The sequence below is a fragment of the Cololabis saira genome, chromosome 14, assembly GCF_033807715.1.
Source record: "Cololabis saira isolate AMF1-May2022 chromosome 14, fColSai1.1, whole genome shotgun sequence".
Taxonomy (NCBI): Eukaryota; Metazoa; Chordata; class Actinopteri; order Beloniformes; family Belonidae; genus Cololabis; species Cololabis saira.
In genome coordinates this window covers 3,520,496-3,539,889 of record NC_084600.1, presented here as the reverse complement: position 1 = coordinate 3,539,889, position 19,394 = coordinate 3,520,496, and the positions used below count along the sequence as shown (strand labels likewise).

The 19,394-nt window shown below is 38.3% G+C and overlaps 1 protein-coding gene across 1 annotated transcript in view; it reads left to right on the top strand.

Annotated features, from left to right (window-relative positions):
- LOC133459470 (gamma-aminobutyric acid receptor subunit beta-2-like) overlaps window positions 1-18,257 on the top strand; it is a 78,402-nt gene extending 60,145 nt beyond the window's left edge. Inside the window, exons 6-10 of the mRNA XM_061739426.1 lie at window positions 7,240-7,377; window positions 9,445-9,597; window positions 14,508-14,752; window positions 15,866-16,006; window positions 17,097-18,257. Coding sequence (XP_061595410.1) covers window positions 7,240-7,377; window positions 9,445-9,597; window positions 14,508-14,752; window positions 15,866-16,006; window positions 17,097-17,444 — 1,025 coding nt within the window. The 3' untranslated portion in view covers window positions 17,445-18,257. The remainder of the gene's footprint in view (window positions 1-7,239; window positions 7,378-9,444; window positions 9,598-14,507; window positions 14,753-15,865; window positions 16,007-17,096) is intronic.
- Window positions 18,258-19,394: the final 1,137 nt, after the last annotated feature.

Below are 19,394 nucleotides of genomic sequence, written 5' to 3'. Positions count from 1 at the left end.
AGTATGTATTAAACACATGCCTGATGAGGTCATTTGTTGTCTGTTGACAGTTTCAATTAATATAACTAAGACATACCTGTAAACTGGTTTCAGTTGTCAGTGGGTGGATATCGGGCCCTTACACCCAAACAATATAACTGATATAACTGTGCTACTATAGGCCGAACAATATTGCTTTTCTTTTTGCATCAAGAGGAAAGCCCATGAGGTTGTACTAAAGCCAAGAGGTTTATCCCACTGGGGTCACAGTCTTTTGGCAGCTCTAGAGCTACAGTCATGAGAAAAAAGATTAAAAAAGAAAAAAAAAACAAGCAAATGTGAAGAAGCAGTGTTTGAAAACTAAGTACACTCCACGATTCAATAGCTAGTAGAACCACGTTGTCGATAAATAACTTAGTAATATTCATTTTCATTGAGGTTTGTAACACTTGCATGTATTTACAGTTGTCTCCGAGGTCTTGGCACAGTATTTCAGCTTTCTCTTGTGTATTTGATGGTGTCATTTGGGCCACCATGTAACTATTGGGCAAATGGTACCGGGCAGTTGGAGGTGTGTTTGTACTGAACTGCTTCGTTTGGTTTTCAACACCCACAGTCTGCGGTCTGGGCAAAGCTCTCCACTTTCACCTTGACTTTCCAAATTACATCATTCCACAGTCATAGTTTCAACGTTTGTGGTTTGTTGAAATGAAACTGTGCAAATCTAAAACAGTGCTGCTCTGTTTGATTTAAGATGGAACTGGGTTTCTCCTAGCAACCCATCTAAACGGTCCATCCATCCCTTTTTACAGGCTTTAGTCATGACTTTTAACATTAAACATGGGAACTTGTGGCTGAAGCTTCTGTAGATGTTTGTGTCCAGATGTCCACAACCTTAGAATGAAAGAAAGTAGTGTGCCTTCTTCTTCACCATTTCTGTCGGCCATAATCTGGAGAGAATATGGATATGAATATGAAAACATGGACTAAAAATAATGAAAATGTTCTGTGTGCTTTTTGTTTGTATTTGTTTGTTTTTGCTCTCCTGGTATGGAAAAAGGAAGGTTTAGGCATTGCTCGAGTTGAGGGGGGATGGGGGGGGCACCCCCCCACCCCTGAAATAAAAACGGTCCAAATCATCCCCCCTGTAAAACTGCCATCCCCCCTTTCCATCACTTATGTAATTTCATCAATGAATGTGGTTTTACTGCTATTTCAACATTTAGAGTCATCACCAGAAAAATAACACCAGAAAAATAACTTATTTGACAATTTTCACCAGTTTCAAGTCAATTTTCACTTGAAAAAAGTAGGAAAATCTGCCAGTGGGACAAGATTTATCTTCTTATTACAAGCAAAAAATATTGTTCCACTGGCAGATTTTTCTACTTATTTCAATTGAAAATCTACTTGAAACAGATGAAATTGTTGTTTTTTCCAGTGATGACTCTTGTTTTAAACGTAATGAAATTTTTTTACTAAAATGAGACATTTTAACTAGAAATAGGACAAATATTCTTGTTAAGATTGTGAGTTTTTGCAGTGATCCATTTTACTTATCCTGTGAAGGACAGAGTCATATTGATAAGTTCAGAAAAGTGTTTTTTATTGTTGTGTTTTGATGTATTTGATGTAAGCCCAGTGGATATTTAAAGCTTACAGAAGGCTGCATTTAACTGCTGCTATGTCATTCCTGCAGTATTTCTGCAGGTGTTTTGGTCACTGCTATTATTTGTAATATATTATATTATTTGTAATGAGCACAAATTATCTGTCCCCATATGATAAAATCCACCATCCCCCCTGATTTATTTTTCACAACTCGAGTACTGGGTTTAGGACATGTTTTACGGACCTAAGCCGTCTTTATCTCATTCCATATCAAAAGCTAGAACTTCCTGGAACATTTTGCCATTTTATGCAGGAAGAGGAGAGAAGAAAGGAAGTGTGACATAAGAGTCTATATTTTATCCACTTCCCAACGAAGCAGCGTGGGAGTTCCCTTTAATTATTTGTCATTATGGTGTCAAAAATCCTTTTACACGTTATGCGGCACAGCACTGTCTTAACTGCCTCCCACATACACACACATTAACATGCACACACACACATGCAAATCAAACATGTTCCGTTAGTTTGAGCCTCTAAATCTCTCCATCATCACTGACGTAGTATTGGTTTCTCATCCAGTAATGCAACAAGGGGACACCGTCCGCATAAGCAAACATTCAGTAGAATATAATACCAAAATCTGCATGCGTGCCACCAAATCCTCATGACAACCGTTCCAAGTAATTATTGTGTTTTTATAGACATACAGAATTATGTAAAGTGAAATAATCCACCTGCTGTTACCATTATGAAATATTAAGAGTGCTCAATCAGAGATGGTGAGCTTTATGGTTTTTTCTTTTCCTTTTTCTTTAGATGTACAGCGACAATATTCAATAGTTTCTCCGGAGACCTGACGTAAATCGCATCGCAAGCCTATCACTTTTCACTTGAACAAGTTTCAACTTCGACACGACTAAAGTTTTTCATTGCAGATATTTTAGGCTGACAGTAGATAAAGCTGTGTGTGTGTGTGTGTGTGTGTGTGTGTGTGTGTGTGTGTGTGTGTGTGTGTGTGTGTGTGTGTGTGTGTGTGTGTGTGTGTGTGTGTGTGTGTGTGTGTGTGTGTGTGTGTGTGTGCGGATGATGGCTCAGCACCATTAAGTCTCCCATTAAGCTCGTACAGTGAACCAACTTGCATAAAATCAGGACCTTGAGGGTAAAGCAGCGATCATTCCTACACCTGTGCTTTTCTTACTGTGATAAGTCAAACTGTCTGACATGAAAAAGCGTCTTCTGTCATGACCGAAGGCAATGCAGTAACCTCACGGAGCAGCTGGATTGATGTTCACAGTCTTTTTTTCATTGTTACATGACTTTTGCTTTTTCCCTTCTTCTGTTTTGTTTTCTTTTGAGTCTTATATAATTATGCTTTCATTAGCGTCTTTGTCTCCCCCCTCTTTTTCCCTTTTGCTCTCTTTGAGACGTGGTTTTTGCACCTACTTGTCAAACTTGAAAACTACCAAGTCAGACAGTATAGTACATACAAGCAGAAGCAGAATCTTTACAATAATGTGGAAAGACAATAAAAAGAGATGTTTCTCTAAGGCAAGTGTAGGTGGACCCTTTAACCCTTGTCCTGTCTTCGGGTCAAGGAAGGAGGAAGGGAAGAAGGGAGAAAAGAAGGAAGGAATGAAAGAAGGAAGGAAGGGAAAAAAGAAGGAAGGAAGGGAGAAAGGAAGGAAGGAAGGAAGGAAGGAAGGAAGGGAGGGAGGGAGGGAGGGAGGGAGGGAGGGAGGGAGGGAGGAAGGAAGGAAGGAAGGAAGGAAGGAAGGAAGGAAGGAAGGAAGGAAGGAAGGAAGGAAGGAAGGAAGGAAGGAAGGAAGGAAGGAAGGAAGGAAGGAAGGAAGGAAGGAAGGAAGGAAGGAAGGAAGGAAGGAAGGAAGGAAGGAAGGAGAGAGCAGGAGGAAAGAAGGAACAGGAGAATTAGGTCATTTTGACCCAAAGACAGTACAAGGGTTAACTGGCAATTAGGATGAAGTTTTCCCTCTGACTCTGACTGGATATGTACTTCTGGCTCCAAATAGACATTGTACATACATATATATAATTATTATGTTTTTCCCCCCAGCATGTTGTCTCTGACAGATAAATAATCCTACATATAGAAATATTAATAGTCACTGATAATCTATCTGTCTCTCTGAAGTCAGCTTTGTTTTCCATGGTACCTCATTTTAATAACACCATCCTGGAACATTTTCATCAGCATTTTGCTCCTTTATTAAGATGCATCGCTTTGATAACCCTGTGGATTCTCTTTTGGTCCACTGAGAGATTAAAGCATGTCAGCAGCTTCCTTCTCTGCTATTTTAACTGATCTGCCTGGTTAACCAGCAGAACACACTTAAACACACACACACATTAGTGGCAGGAAAAGCAACACATCTCGCCTAAATTAATTTAACATTTTTTTATTTTGAATTTCAACCATGTAGTGTGTCATAAGGAAAAAAAGGAAATCAGGATGGTCTGAAGAAAATACTACTTTTCTCCTTGACTTCTAGCTATGGTTGTACCATTCACTTGTGGAGTTAATCAATCGTTTATTGTACCTGCCCACCGGGACCTTTGCTGTCCATGTTTCCACTGATTAAACCAGAATGAGAGCAAGATAGAACGTGTCTTTGGTTCAGTTTAATATTAAGAGGGATACTTCTTCCCCTTTTGCAGATTTGATCATGTCCAGGGTATGAAAATGGATCATTTAATCATGCTTGGTCATTGCTCAATCATTTAGTTGCTCAACGGGAGAAAAATAAAAAACATAATTAGGTTTATTAAAGGGAAGATATTGTAAAAAAGAAAATACTAAGTTAAAGGGGACCTGTTATGGCATCTATTACCTATTTTAAACAGGCCTTGAATGTATTAAAAACAAGCTTTTGATTTTTTATGCTAAATAAATGAGAAATTCAGCCTCTGAACCATGTCTTTATCTTCCCATTCTCTAACCTCATTATCTATGAGGGATTCTGAGTGGGCGGGGTTATGATAATGAGGCTCTGTGCTGATTGGCTGCCTGAATGACATGTAGCAGGGGAGGGCACAAAGACAGAATACAGACATTTGTGTTGGTTTTTACAACCAACAACAGAGCAATTTTCATGTCTAGCTCAAACAGACGCCATCACGAAAAAATGGCGGAAGCTCCGGCCGGCAGAGTTGTTGTGGTTGTTCCGGCCAGAGTTAGTTGTGGGTTTCACGCATCACTCCCATCGTTACGTAACGACGGGAGCAGAATCTGAACGGCTCGTAGATCCACATCATCACCCTGGACGGCTCATCCGGGCGGCTGTACAGACACTGCAGAATTTGGTTGCTTTCCTCCTTCTCTGAGTTGGCAGGCTGAGGGGAGACCACTTTATATATGTTAAAGCAAGAGAAAACCTGTTTTTCATAATAAGACTATTTATTTGTCAGTATCAACTCAACAACTCCAATATAACAACCCTGTCATTCGGTGGGGGCTGGCCTAGTACTGGACCTGTCATTCAGTGAGCCATTTAAATCTCCAGGGAATGGTGACATCAAAGCCCCAGATCAGAATACCCAAGTTCCCATTCTTATCTCCACCCAACTTCAAAGTATGCAGCATTTCTCTGTACCTCAGAATTGGGTACCACAAAGCTTTAACACCACATTGAAAAAGAAGGTACTCCATGTGGAATAAGGGGATTGAAGTGAAATGAAGTGACTCCACAGCTGTTGTAAACAGGACAGTAAGAACATGGGTGAAAAGGGTCTGTGTTTCCGTGGTTTAGATTTAGGCTTAGTTTTATCATCAGACCCTCAGGAAATTGTGTTAACCTTTGAATGAAAGTCATAATATGTCTCATTTAATATCTGCTGCTCCACCGAAGGGCTGGAGCGTCTACCACAGAGAATGATGTCTAACTTAACTTCATATCTTCTATATTTCACAGACAGTTACTGACAACAATACAGCACATTGACGTCATGATGCTCCTTTCTCAGGGGTATCTGCATATTGAGATGGCTTTGAATGCTGTTTTCATATTTTCTATATTAGTACACTGGCTGGCCCAATATGCTGCAATTGCTCTGGGTACGAGTGCCTCTCAAAATTAAGATAATGAAATTCATCTCCCATCCTTTGTTATGAATTCTTCCAAGGTTGGCCTACAGTTTTGGGTGAAATGGTGTCAGGAAAAAGGACAAAAGGAGGGACTTTTTGCCCCCCTAAACGTGCCCCAAAAGTCACCTGGCGAAAAATGTGATATTTAATGGTTTGCATTAATGGGCGTGGCAAAATGGCTCAACAGCACCCTCTAGAAAACTTTGAGCCTCAAGCCCCACAATACGGTTTGACGTACATGCACGAAAATCGGTACACACCTGTATCATGGCGCAGCTTAAAGAAAAGTCTCTTGGCGCCATGGCCTAAACCCAACAGGAAGTCGGCCATTTTGAATTAATTGTGTAATTTTGGCAAAATTTATGCCATTTCTTCAGCCGCTTATTCGCCCGAACCGTAGCGTGCACCCAGGTGTGTTATACATCAAAATGTGAGTTTCGATCCTGTGAATATGTGCATTACTTTTCTCAGTCAAAAGCGTTACCGTGGCGACGTTAGACGCCAAAAAGCGCCCCCCCCCCCCCTTCCTCTGATTGGTCCATACAGATAAAACTTCGTGCCTCAAGCCCCACAATGCGGTTTGATGTACATGCATGAAATTCGGTACACACCTGTATCATGTCGCAACTTAAAGAAAAGTCTCTTGGCGCCATGACCGAAACCGAACAGGAAGTCGGCCATTTTGAATTAATCGTGTAATATTGGCCGCAATTTATGCCATTGCTTCGGCCGCTTCTTCGCCCGAACCGTAACGGGCACTCAGGTGTGTTGTACATCAAAATGTACGTCTCCATCCTGCGACTACGCGCATTACTTTTCTCAATCAAAAGCGTTACCATGGCGACGATAGACACCAAAAAGCGCGCCCCCCCTTTATCTGGTTGGTCCATATTTGATAGTTCCTACTTTCTGCCATAACTTTTGAATGGTTTGATAAGAGAGTCGTGGCTGGTGTCATCCGCTAAATGTCCAGGCCTGAAGAATCTACATGCAAGTCATACAAGCTTCCACTGCAGCCTGAACGGGCACAAGGGTGCGAGGGCCCGTTCATCGCTGCTTGCAGCTTTAATTATTCTTGGAAAAAAAAAAGTTTCAAGACTTAAAAAGGATCATTATAAAAATAGAAAGCAATTCTTAAACTTCATTGTTAACTGACTCAATATTACTTGCAGAGTTTCTGTTTGACAACACCATGGACTTTGTCCCCAGACAATCATACTGTATATTCTCCCAAACCTTGAGCATTTTGTCTTTCACCTTTTTCTTCTGAACATACAGCATGCCAAGAAAAGAGGTGTGGATGTTTAAAGCCCTAACAGAAAGTCATTTGGTTGCAGCAGGAGATGCAGACAAACTAATGAGTCAGAGGACTCATCCTTTTGGGTGACCACACATTTTTCATCACCAACCAAACATGATGTAGAAGGTGCTAATCCCAATGCTATGCTGATCTAAACATAATAGGTGCCTAATTAGCTGGACTGCCTAAAAAACCAGAATGGACAAAATTGTATCTCTTAATGAACCCTTGTTTCTGTACCTTCCCTCAGACGGTTATACTACAGATGACATCGAATTCTACTGGCGAGGTGGAGACGGCGCGGTGACAGGAGTGGACAGGATTGAGCTGCCGCAGTTTTCCATTGTGGATTATGGGCTCATCTCCAAGAACGTTGTCTTCTCCACGGGTAAGATTAATGAACAAGCTCGACGTCATAACAGTCACGAGTCAATTTTTCATTTTTCTACATCCAACTTTTCATCTGAAAAGAAAGTTTAGCTACTTTGAGAAAGGTGGGATGTAATGCAAATGTGCAAGCACACATACCTCTGAATGAAGCGCCGTCCTGGGAGACGGAAAAACACCATGACTTATTTAACAGCAATAAACAAAAAGAACACTGTCTGATACAATGAAAGTTTCATCCCTTCAGCATTTCCATATTTATGAATCGGTCGTGTAACTTAGCATTCGTAAGTAGGATGATGATGGTTCAGAATGCAGTTTTTAGAGAAGCTACTATACTGAATGGCCGTTTACATTAAAACAAAATGAATGCGGAGAACCTTCCAAAGGGCCACACATTAAAGTCAGTTAAAAACATAATGTTTGCTACAGAATTCCCAATGTTTTTGTGTTTGTGTAACATTAAAATGCAAGTGTGTTTACGCAAGTGTGCCCCAGTAGCACTTGTGATTGCTTTACCTTATGTAAAGGCCTGGTGAACGGGGGATTCCCTTTAAACAGGCTGTTTACTGATATATGGAGAGAGGGACCGCAGGGTCACTCAGAAATGCAGACCTCAGCACACGTGTCTGGGCATTTATCCAATTCAAGTGTCATGTTTCACTCCAAGGATAAAACATGTCGCTGTTGACCTTATGAATAAAAAATGTTCACCCATGAGCCATCCTGTTGTCAACCCCTACTGATTCCTAACTTCATAGAGAAATAATTTAGTGCCCATGTCTATGGATCATGTTAACAGTGGCTATAAGAAATAACAAATCTCAGTAGAGATTTGGAGTTTTGATGACATCAAGATGATCTTAGGCATTTTAAAGTTAGCCCTGTATCTTGTAACAAGTCATTCATTCATTCAAGTCCCACACATAATCTGGGGGCAAATTTAAACTTCCTTATTCTTTCAAAATGTTCTAATGTACATGATATCACATTTTAGTCTGTTATCAAACTCGGGGGTTGATGACAAATAAGCTAATAGGGGATTACTTTAAGAGGATTTGTGCTTTCTTCCTCACCTTTCCTGTCTTTCTGTATACATTTCTCATAAATTCTACATTATATTCTAGCTCCTCTCAAGCTGTCACGCCCTCATCCAGTTGGCATTTGTAAAATAATGCAATTTCTCCAAGGGGGAAGTATGGGTACATATAAATGCTTCCTTGACCAGCATCCTGCTTGGGGCTTGTTACGAGCAGAGTAGAGACAAGAAACAGAGAAATCTTCAGTCCATTTATCTTACTGCACTAATATGTATAAACCTGTTTTACTGCCCATGCACACACAAACATATACATTTAGATGTAGCTCTGCATTGTAACAATTAGTATAGTTTGCATTTCTTTCAGATAACATTTACAACAAAAAGGCTACTGTTATTAAGGCTGTTTTTCAAGTAATTACTGCACTGATGTTTTTGCTCGACTAGTTCTCATTGCTTGTGTGTATTGGGCTTTGAAGTGTTGTCAAATTAATATGCTTTTGCGTTTGGTTTTCGTTTAAAATCTGTAAATCATTTGTGTTTGCAAACCTGGCCAATAAATGTTGGGTTAGCTTGGACGGACTGCAATTTTTTTAATTTTTCCTATTGAAATGATGGACGGATAGAAGTTCTCTTCAAGTCACTGTGACGTGATAGTTGTGGCCATAGGCTGGTCAAAGGTACCAAATTACTGCCCATTTTTGTTTGTAAAACAGTTCCAAAATTTTTCAATTTTTCCATCCATTGTGATTTTGAGTTTGGAGCCCAAATGGACATCCAGATAGCGGATCCAACTCAGAGCCCAAGACTATGGACGTCCACTAAGAAGAGAGTGGCCGTTTTGTTACTCTTATCTACCCTACCATCGAAATATTCAGACTTTAACATTTTAAGTCATCTTAAAATATGTTATTTAAAATTTTAAATAGGCCAACAATGTTCTGGAGACCTAATACATATGGGAAATGTATAAAATTGTACATCTGACAGTTTTTAATAATCTTTTTCTTCCATCCATCCTCTCCACAGGTTCTTATCCTCGTCTGTCCTTGAGTTTTAAGCTAAAAAGAAACATTGGGTACTTCATCCTGCAAACATACATGCCTTCTACCCTCATCACCATCCTCTCCTGGGTCTCCTTCTGGATCAACTATGATGCCTCTGCTGCCAGAGTGGCTTTAGGTGAGCACATACAACAATGAATGCACTGATAATGGCTGAGAACATTAGTTTGCACTTAGACTGCTCATCCTGTAGCAGGGGTGGGGACAACAAAACTTCTGCAAATAATCCATCATCTCAAATGCAGTTTTATGTGCAGAAAAAGGCATTAAAAAACGTCAGTTTACCCTATAGTTTTTCAATCTGTTCATTTTGAAATTTGTGTGTGTTCTGCACCCGTTCAATTGATAGTCCGTTAACAAAGCAAAACATCACTGCACTCACATTAGACTATGGAGCTAAAACAGTCTCAATATTCACAAATGCATAGGACATTTCACCGGTGCGTAGGTCAAGATTCACAAACTGATGCACACAAATATAACCCCTTGTTATGAGAATGTTGTTGAGTTATTCATCTCAATCGCTTTAATTGTGCAACTACCAATACAATCCACATATTATTGTAGTGACGGCTGTCCCTACCGGGGCACTGTCAGGCAGGATGAGGGTGCAGGGACTCATGGGATGCCTTGGAAGTTTCCTGCACAAACGGTGGTTTTATGTGTGTTTTATATGTGTGGTTTTGCCATTTTGTTTATTTGTTGTATTTTGGTGTCCCAGTTGCGATAGTTTCAGCATGCGATGTTCTATTTGTTGGTGCACCATGAGTGAGAGGGTTCTAGCAGCTAATGACACCTCTCTGTGTTGTTCTTGTTTCACTTGTTAATAAAAATCACACTTTCAGAATGAATGTAAAGTTTTTTGAGTTCATTTACACCATGCTCTGCTGGTGTTACATGGTCACTTAAAGCCTTTTTAATTACATTTAACCTTAATGCCTTTGAATGAAAAGTATGGTCAATTATTTATAAATTACTTTGATCAATTTTAAGGACCAGGGATTCAGAATGATTCAATCATAACGATATACAAGGGCAATCATTTGCAATAAAAATATGGATTACAAAGGAGAAAAAATATATAGTTTACAATTTGTTTGCTGTGTGGGTAAAGTGAGGATGTGTGTGAAAATGACCAGATGTGTGTTTTTAACCATGACTGTGTGATTTTTTTTTTTTCTATGTTAAATGTTGACTTTATTATGTAAAGCACTTTGTGTATGAAAAGTGCTATATAAATAAAGTTAGATTTGATTTTGATTTGGTAGTTGCACAATTTAAGCGATTGAGATTAATACCTAAATAACTTCTCATAACAATTAAGTAGTAGGGATTAAGTAGGCAAACATGTTAAATTAGATGTTTCACTTACCGCTTCACTGTCTTTGCATGAAGCCATGTTGAATTGACTGAAATTCACACGTATATAGTGCGGTTTGAATGGCTTAATGTGATTGGCTTATGATTAAATCGTACCCACGTGGAGTGCATTTTTATGATTGGCTGAAACAAGGAAGATACTTGATTGGTTGCAGATGGTTCTGTGTTTATGCAGCAAAGTCCACAGACCACAAGCCGTTTGTAAATCAGATTATATGTGCGTGTGCATCAGAAATACATTTGTGAATATTGAGACTGTTTTAGCTCCATAGATAACAGCATAAAAACATCCACCAAATGTTGAGTTTACAAAGACATTTATACAGATGGCCTGGATAATTTGTTTCATCATTGATTCCTTGAACTCTGTGTATTTTTAGATGAAAGATTCAAAGTTTATTGTCATATGCACAGTAGGAAACATATTTCCCTTTACAGTGAAATTATTTCTTTGCTGTCACAATGAGTGTCAAACAGCTGTGTTAAGAAATGTAAAAAGGCAGCATTTAAAAAATACAACAGAAATACAAAAAACAAGAAATATCAACTAAAGAGAATTATGAATATCCATAAAAAAAACTGAGCTGTCAATAAACGGAACTATGTACATAATAGTGTGCAATCATGCAGTTAAGTATGTACAATCTCAAGCGAATAGTTGTCCAATTTCATGTGCAAATTGAAGATGTAAACCAATTACAGTTTAATGAGGTAGATTATGGTTATAAACTCTTGTCAACTGTTTGGAAAGTTCCAGAAGTCACATCAAGGGCCAGTCCCAATCCCCCCCCTAGCCCTACTTTTCAGCCCTACCCCTAAATTGTGTGCGTTCCCGTGAGGGTAGTGGTGTCCCAATTCCTCTTTTCATCTAGGGGTAGTGGACATAACGAGGGCTAGTGTGTATGAATCTAGCCCTTCACAGCGAGGGATTTCAGATGCTGACTCGCTGACCAAGGGCCTGAGAAAATTTCCCAGAATGCTTTACGTCATCATTTGCAGACTGAATAAAACAAAAAAACATGGCGGACATTTCAAATTTTTTGTGAATAAAATCAATATTTTGAGTTAGTTTCTGCATAAAAATGCGTTTTGATTACATTTCTAGCGAGAAATATATATTTTACTTTCATAATATTCACTCAGTGAATGTACATAATCACTCGCTTGCTCGTTGTTGCGTTTTATCTTCAGATCTAGCCAGAATAAAGGCTGATTTATGGTTCCACGTTACACCAACGCAGAGCCTACGGCATAGGTTACGCGGCGACTCGCGCCATACGCCGTAGGCTCTGCGTCGATTTAACGCGGAACCATAAATCGCCGGCGGCTCTTCTCATCCCAAAAACATCGGACCAAATTCTTAACAGGCGTTATTTGGATAAACTGAGCCCAGGTTGGGGATCTTAACGGTTACTTTTACGCCTGAAAAAATATTAAAACTTAATAAAGTGGCATATTAACAGCGCTACAGCTGAAATTAAAACAGCTTTTAGCTCTGGGCTTCCTGATATGGTGTGACGTTTGTGCAAACGTAACTACACAGTCGCTAACGTACCCGAACGTAAACCACGCAGTGACGTAGCAAGTGGTGTCCCAATCCCTAGGGAACATTACAAGGGCCGTACAGCTTGTGGCTTCATTTTGAGGGCCAGTGGTAGTGAGTGAGGGCTAGTGGTAGAAAGTAGGGGGTTTATTGGAATTGGCTCCAAGTCTTTATCCATTTTCCAAAACAAGTGTAGGCTGTGATGTTTGCATTGAGCTACACTCTGTTTATCAGATGTTTTTTTTTTTCCTCAAACTCCATACATCTATTTTCATCCACCCATCCTTTGGTTTAGCCGACAAGGCAATTTCGCTGATTGACAACTGAGCTCCATTTAGCGATCCAGGTATCATTCAGGGGGAAAGGCACGTGTGGGAAGTAATGAAAGTGAAAGAGAAAAAAGAAAAAAAAGATAGAGGTAATACTCAATAATAGAGAAGATACAACAGAACAGAAAATAGAGGCAGGTCAACAGTGCTGGGAAACGTTTGGTCACACCACTTTCCACAAAAGATTTAGGAATGTCTGCTCTGACCTGGTTTTAAGTCATTAAAACCGGCTTGTAAAGGCTGAATCACCCGGCCGTGTGTCTGTGTGCAGATATCCTTTGTTGCTATTGTTAAAACCTCTTGCAGAAACTGTGTGGGAACAAAATTTAGCAGAGTTCACCTGACAGCTTTGTCAGTGCTGTAAAGTGTGTCATCGTTGTGTACTAGAAATGAACAGATTCCCTACAATAAGGGTGGGATTTTGGTGTAAGATGCACACAGTTATCTAGTTCACGATTATTTAATCATGCACACAAAATAATTTAAGCTTCAAAAAGAATAAATCTGTATGGACAGCACTGGAATCATATAACTTCCAAAAGTTATATCTTTGTGCCAGAGGGGACTAACATATCTAAAGTAAAAATATATCTGACAAGACCTAAAATACTGCTCATACAAGTCACAGTCGTATCCTTATCATGTGTGAAGTCACTCTGACACAAACTATGGATGCAGGTTTTGAACGGTGTCTTTAACTTCCCCCCGTAGGAGTTCACCATTAACGAAAAAGTTCAGCGTTGACATTTGAATTGCTGCACCACTTCAGGGTCATGTCTTTTACATCTTCTCCAAAAGCATGTTTTACAAAGGTTTTGGTTTCATTGACCCTGTAGCACCCTATAATCTAATAATTTCCTGAAAATGTAATAACGCCTGAAAATGTAATAAAATTTGCACTTAACTCAATCGAAAATGTAATAAAATCCAATAATGTAATAACTTGACCAATAATGTAATAAAATATCCTGACTGATATTGTAATACCATTTTTACCGATAATGTAATACCTTATTACATTATTGGGAATTTATTACATTTTCAGTTGGGTCTTTTTTCTTTTTTTTTCTTCTCAAAACTGATAATGTAATACTTGTCAAATAATGTTATATATATATATATATATATATATATATATATATATATATATATATATATATATATATATATATATATATATATATATATATGTTCATTTTCAGTCCAGAGTTCTACATTTTGTGTTTTAAGCATCTAAGAATGTTATATACGCTGGATTTGAAACACCAGAATGACTATTGGGTTAAATTGCAGACTTTGAGTACCATGTAATAAATTCCCAATAATATAATAAGGTATTACATTATTGGTAAAAATGTTATTACAATATCCGTCAGGATATTTTATTACATTATTGGTGAAGTTATTACATTATTGGGTTTTATTACATTTTCGATTGAGTTAAGTGCAAATTTTATTACATTTTCAGGTGTTATTACATTTTCAGGAAATTATTACATTATAGGGTGCTACAACCCTGGCAGGTTTAATGAAGCATAAAATTGCATGTTGCTGATCACAAAAGGTATCATGGTGTCAGCTGGATTTTAAACATATGGTATAGTAAAGACAAGCTTTTGCAAGGAATTCTGGTATTGGCATATTTGCAGAGAAATGACAAAGAGATGATGTGTTACTCTTCACTCTCACAAAAAAAACTGGATTCATTCAAAACGGATGATTTATTTTTTAATGACTCTGTTTAAAATGTATTATAAAGTGTTTTTTCTCTTCAAGGTATTACAACGGTGCTCACCATGACAACCATTAACACCCACTTGAGAGAAACACTTCCCAAAATCCCCTACGTGAAGGCCATAGACGTTTACCTGATGGGCTGCTTCGTCTTCGTCTTCCTGGCTCTGCTGGAGTACGCGCTGGTGAATTATATCTTCTTTGGCCGGGGCCCGCAGCGTCAGAAAAGGGCAGCTGAGAAAACAGCTTTAGCCAACAATGAAAAGATGAGGATGGATCCAAACAAGGTAACATCTATAGTTTCTATGTCAAACGTCTAAAGTTTATTGTGTTAATAACTCTGCTCCCTAAAGGGGGGTATGTTCAAGGTTGTAAAAGTACTTTTACAACCTTAAATCAGAAAAAGATGGCCCAAAAAAATGTAAGATTGTCACATTTATTTGTTGTAGACTTTATGAAGTCAAGATATTTCATTTTATTTCTCTCATTGACTTAATGGCATTTGTTTATCCACATTTATTTTTTTTTCATTTCAGGCCTGCAGCATAGGAAAGAGGTGGAACGTTAAAACTTTTACAACTTTGTAATGTTTTATATTTCTTCCCACAGCATTGAAAAGGCCTTCTGGCATCAAGGAAACTAAGAAATAAAGCATTTTAGTTGTTATTGTCATTTTTCTTTTTTAAATTCTCCATACATCTCTGTTGGAAACCGGTCAGGCCTGCAGGAAGGCCAGTCCAGTAGCAATACAGGCAGCATATGTTGCCCTAAAATCTATTTTTTTGCATTAATGCTGCCCTCACAGACTTGTCAATGATTCTGGCCTAGGGCCTCGTTGCATACAGTACCTTTTTTCTGTTTTTGGAGACCTTAATTGCCACCTCTGGACAGGACTTACATAAAGCTTTAAATTAAGTTTCATATGTCATTCGTCAAAGCAGCTCTGTACTGCAGTGCTTGACCAATATTCCCTGAAGCCTTTCCTTAACTATGTGGTTATATTAGCAAGACAGATTTATCGATACTTGATGCAGTGCTGTCTCAGAGATTGGATATCATCATTCAGCTGTGGATTGCATCTTTGCCGTTATTGCACTGAGATTCCAGATCCAGAGTTGTTGAGCCATGTAATGTTTTTGGCTTATGTATTGCAGAAGGAGAACTGTGTGAATCCCTTCCAATCCTTTTTTGATGAATGATGTTTTTAAAGCATTTCCATAATGTTCTCACACAGTTGTTGACCTAATCAATACCCTTTGCCTAGAACTCAATTTTTCCTGTCTACATTTATACCAAACCATCATTGAAAATTAAATGACCTGTTGATATCACCCTTTTGAAATATCATCCTTTTTTTCCCCAAAGTAAAGCAAATTTGTTCCATTTGTTTTTTCTTGCAGTGGTTGGTGGGAAATGTAGTTGGAAGAGATGATACTCTTTATGCAAGAATGAAACAACGAGATTTAGATGGCCATGACTCAATCTGGGAGCCGATCTTTATGGATGATGCAGGTATTGGACTTGGCGATCAAAAGAATAAGGTACTGCAAAACTTGTTGATATTTGATCATGAATAACCAAAACATAATGTTAACCAAAACACCCAAACTAACGCCAAAACCAAATCAAATTTCTCTCTGTCACTTTAAAGGTATTGTGACATAATTTTTAACATGCTTTTAACACTATTAAAAGTCTTGGCCAACATCCCTCAAATGTGTCTAAAAAGGTGTAACAAGAAAAACTTCACTCCAGTACTCCATGCCTGGCTTTTTTTATGACGGTGTTTTTAGCGCAGTGAAAAACGCGTCCTTTTCCCCCTTTCCTGTCAATCATTGCCCCGCTCCTCCTACCAACCCCCCACCCTCCCCCATCCTCCACTCCTCCTCTCCCCCAAACTCCCCGCACACAGCAGACAGTGGATCAATGGTATGTGATTTTGTCTTGCACACCGTCCACGGGCTGAGCCTCGATCAGAAGGACTCCCCCGACCGACACCGGGCAAGCGGTCTTCCGTACGCCACATTTCCCACGCCCGCCGCTCGGACGGGGATTCGGCGCTGAGCTCTTCCCTCTTCGCTCGCCGCTACTGAGGGAATCCTTGTTAGTTTCTTTTCCTCCGCTTAGTAATATGCTAATTCAGCGGGTTGTCTCGTCTGATCTGAGGTCGTAGGCGAAAAAAAAAGGAGAGCGCGGGTGGAGAGGAGAGAGGCGGTGGCCGTCTCTCTCCCTCCAGCCCGCGGCTCAGAGCTGATGGGCAGGGAGCTGGGTGGAGGGGGCGGTGATTTAGCGGGTCTATACGTAACGATCCGCCACCCAAACAGACGCGCCGTTTTTGCATAATTATGCGGAAATTCCCAGAAAGCACACAATACACTGAATGTTAAAAGTTGGGTTTTTTTTGGGTGTAATTGATGTCAAGACACCCAACAAAACACAAAAAATCAAGAAAAATTTGTTTTTCATGTCACAATCCCTTTAAGCAATTATAGATGCTAATGATGTCTTGTAGGTTTGGCACTTAATAACTAGTCATTTTGCTTGTTACGGCACTTTACTCTGATGGATATATAATCACGGCCACTGAATCGTATTAACACGCCATCAAACTTCCCTCTTTTCCTCGGGCAGATGGAGCCGCATGAAAACATCCTCTTGGGCACCCTGGACATCAAGAACGACATGGGCGTTACAGAGCTCGCTCTGGGTCTCAATGACCCACGAAACACCATGTTAACATACGACAGCTCTACACTACAGTATCGCAAAGCCGGGCTGGCGAGGCACAACTTTGGGCGAAATACACTGGAGCGCCACATGACTCAAAAGAAGAGCCGACTACGGAGACGGGCCTCGCAGCTAAAAATCAATATCCCAGATCTGACTGATGTAAACTCTATTGACAAATGGTCAAGAGTTATGTTCCCAATGGTTTTTTCCTTCTTCAACATTATTTACTGGCTTTATTATGTCAATTAAAATACAAAAAGGACATAAAATGAGGGCAAGAAGAAGCAGCAGAATGCGTTGCTCATTTCGTTGTATCTGGTTTGTTTCATATTTATGTGATCTTATGATACTAAACTGCATTACTGTGTTCAGAACTGGATCGATAATATCTTGGAATAAAACATTTGCTGGTTAACACATGAAAACCTTATAGAATAGCGATTATACACATATAAGGTGCCTGTTCCTGAACAATGTTAACATTTTACGTCATTTATGAATTGTGTATTCTGGCTTTATTTTTTTACATATGCTTCCTTTTTTTTAAGTTAGTCACATAAAACATGAATTATTTCTATAAATCAGTATCGGTTATATGCGAATTAATAAGTTAACATTGTCCTGAAAGGTTATTTAGTTTTACTGATACATTAAATAAAGAGAAAAAAATCAGGTAAACAGGGTTTTATAATATTAATCATGTAAAAAAACAACAACATAAAGCCGCTTTTAATCTAACAGTTTTGTGCTAATAATGTAAAAAGAAAAAAGTAAGATATGACAGCCTGAAATTTCTAATTTATTGGATTATGATAGACGAAAGAATTTTCAGACTTTCAGATTTTGATCTGTTGTATAAAAGAGCCATTATAAAGTTTTTTCATAGGCATTATTGACTTTCTCAACCATTGCAGTATGATGGCATTTTCTAGCAATTATTACTCTAAAGCTTACAGGGATTAATCCAGAAACCAGACAAGTTTGTTGGACCTTAAGAGGAAAAAAACTAAACAAAAAAACAACTAATTTCAAAGGGCATTATTGTTCACTATTATATATATATATATATATATATATATATATATATATATATATATATATATATATATATATATATATATATATATATATATATATATATATATATATATATATATATATATATATATAAAATGTATGTGTGTGTATGAAACAAGGCTACTAAACTGGCTTCATCCAAAGAGAAGATTATTTCTGGATGTGGAAAAGGATCTTCTCTGGAAAAGCTGAAAGAATGACAGGAAGATGGTAATTAAAAATAAAATTAGATTTTAACTGAATGGATGTTTTATGAAAATGATCTCGAAACAAAGCAAATGAATCATTAGATGACTGTATATGTAAATATCATCTGTATAGCATTTACTATAACAATATAATACAATGACTAAAAATGACATTTTGAACTATTTGTTCTCACTTTCTCAGATAAATGGTTAACAAAAGTTGTTCACAACTTCTAAAAAAGGCACTTTATTTGATATTATACTAATGGTACATAAACAACAGATGTTGAAACTGAAAGGACCTTTATGGTATAAAGTATGGCCAGAATGTATAAAAGCACAAAAATCATAATTTTATTGATATTAGTTATTGACACCATGACTCATTACAGTATCTAAAGCTAATTTTGATTTTGATTTTAAAAGGATTAAGTACTTAATCTGCCTCTGAAGAAAGATTTTTGTAATTGTTATAGATTTAGATTATTTAATTGTTTCCACTTCTAAAATAGCTTAGTGTTAATTCGAAACAAATCATTAACAATAACCAATGAAGATGTGCTTTTGAGTTTATGGTCACACAAACCAATCTCACAACAGAATGCATTATAGCTGCATTGGTTCACAGTGCAAAATTTTCCAGTTTTACAATAAAGGCTCGTAAAAATAACAATGGCTGAATTTCTTCATTCCTTTCATTTTACAGGGGCACATGTCATGTGTCGCTAAGTAACTATATTGCCTTTGTAGGTGTTGCTACTTGACGTGTGCATTCGGTTCCTCGACATTCTCAATGCTTGTTGTTTTGCACGAGTCCTCACACTATAGCACATGTAAGACACTGAATATTTAGACATGTGTGAGGAGAAGGTAGAGTAGAGAAGGGGTTACACTTCTGGTTTTCATGACAGAATACAAGATTGAAACTGATTGG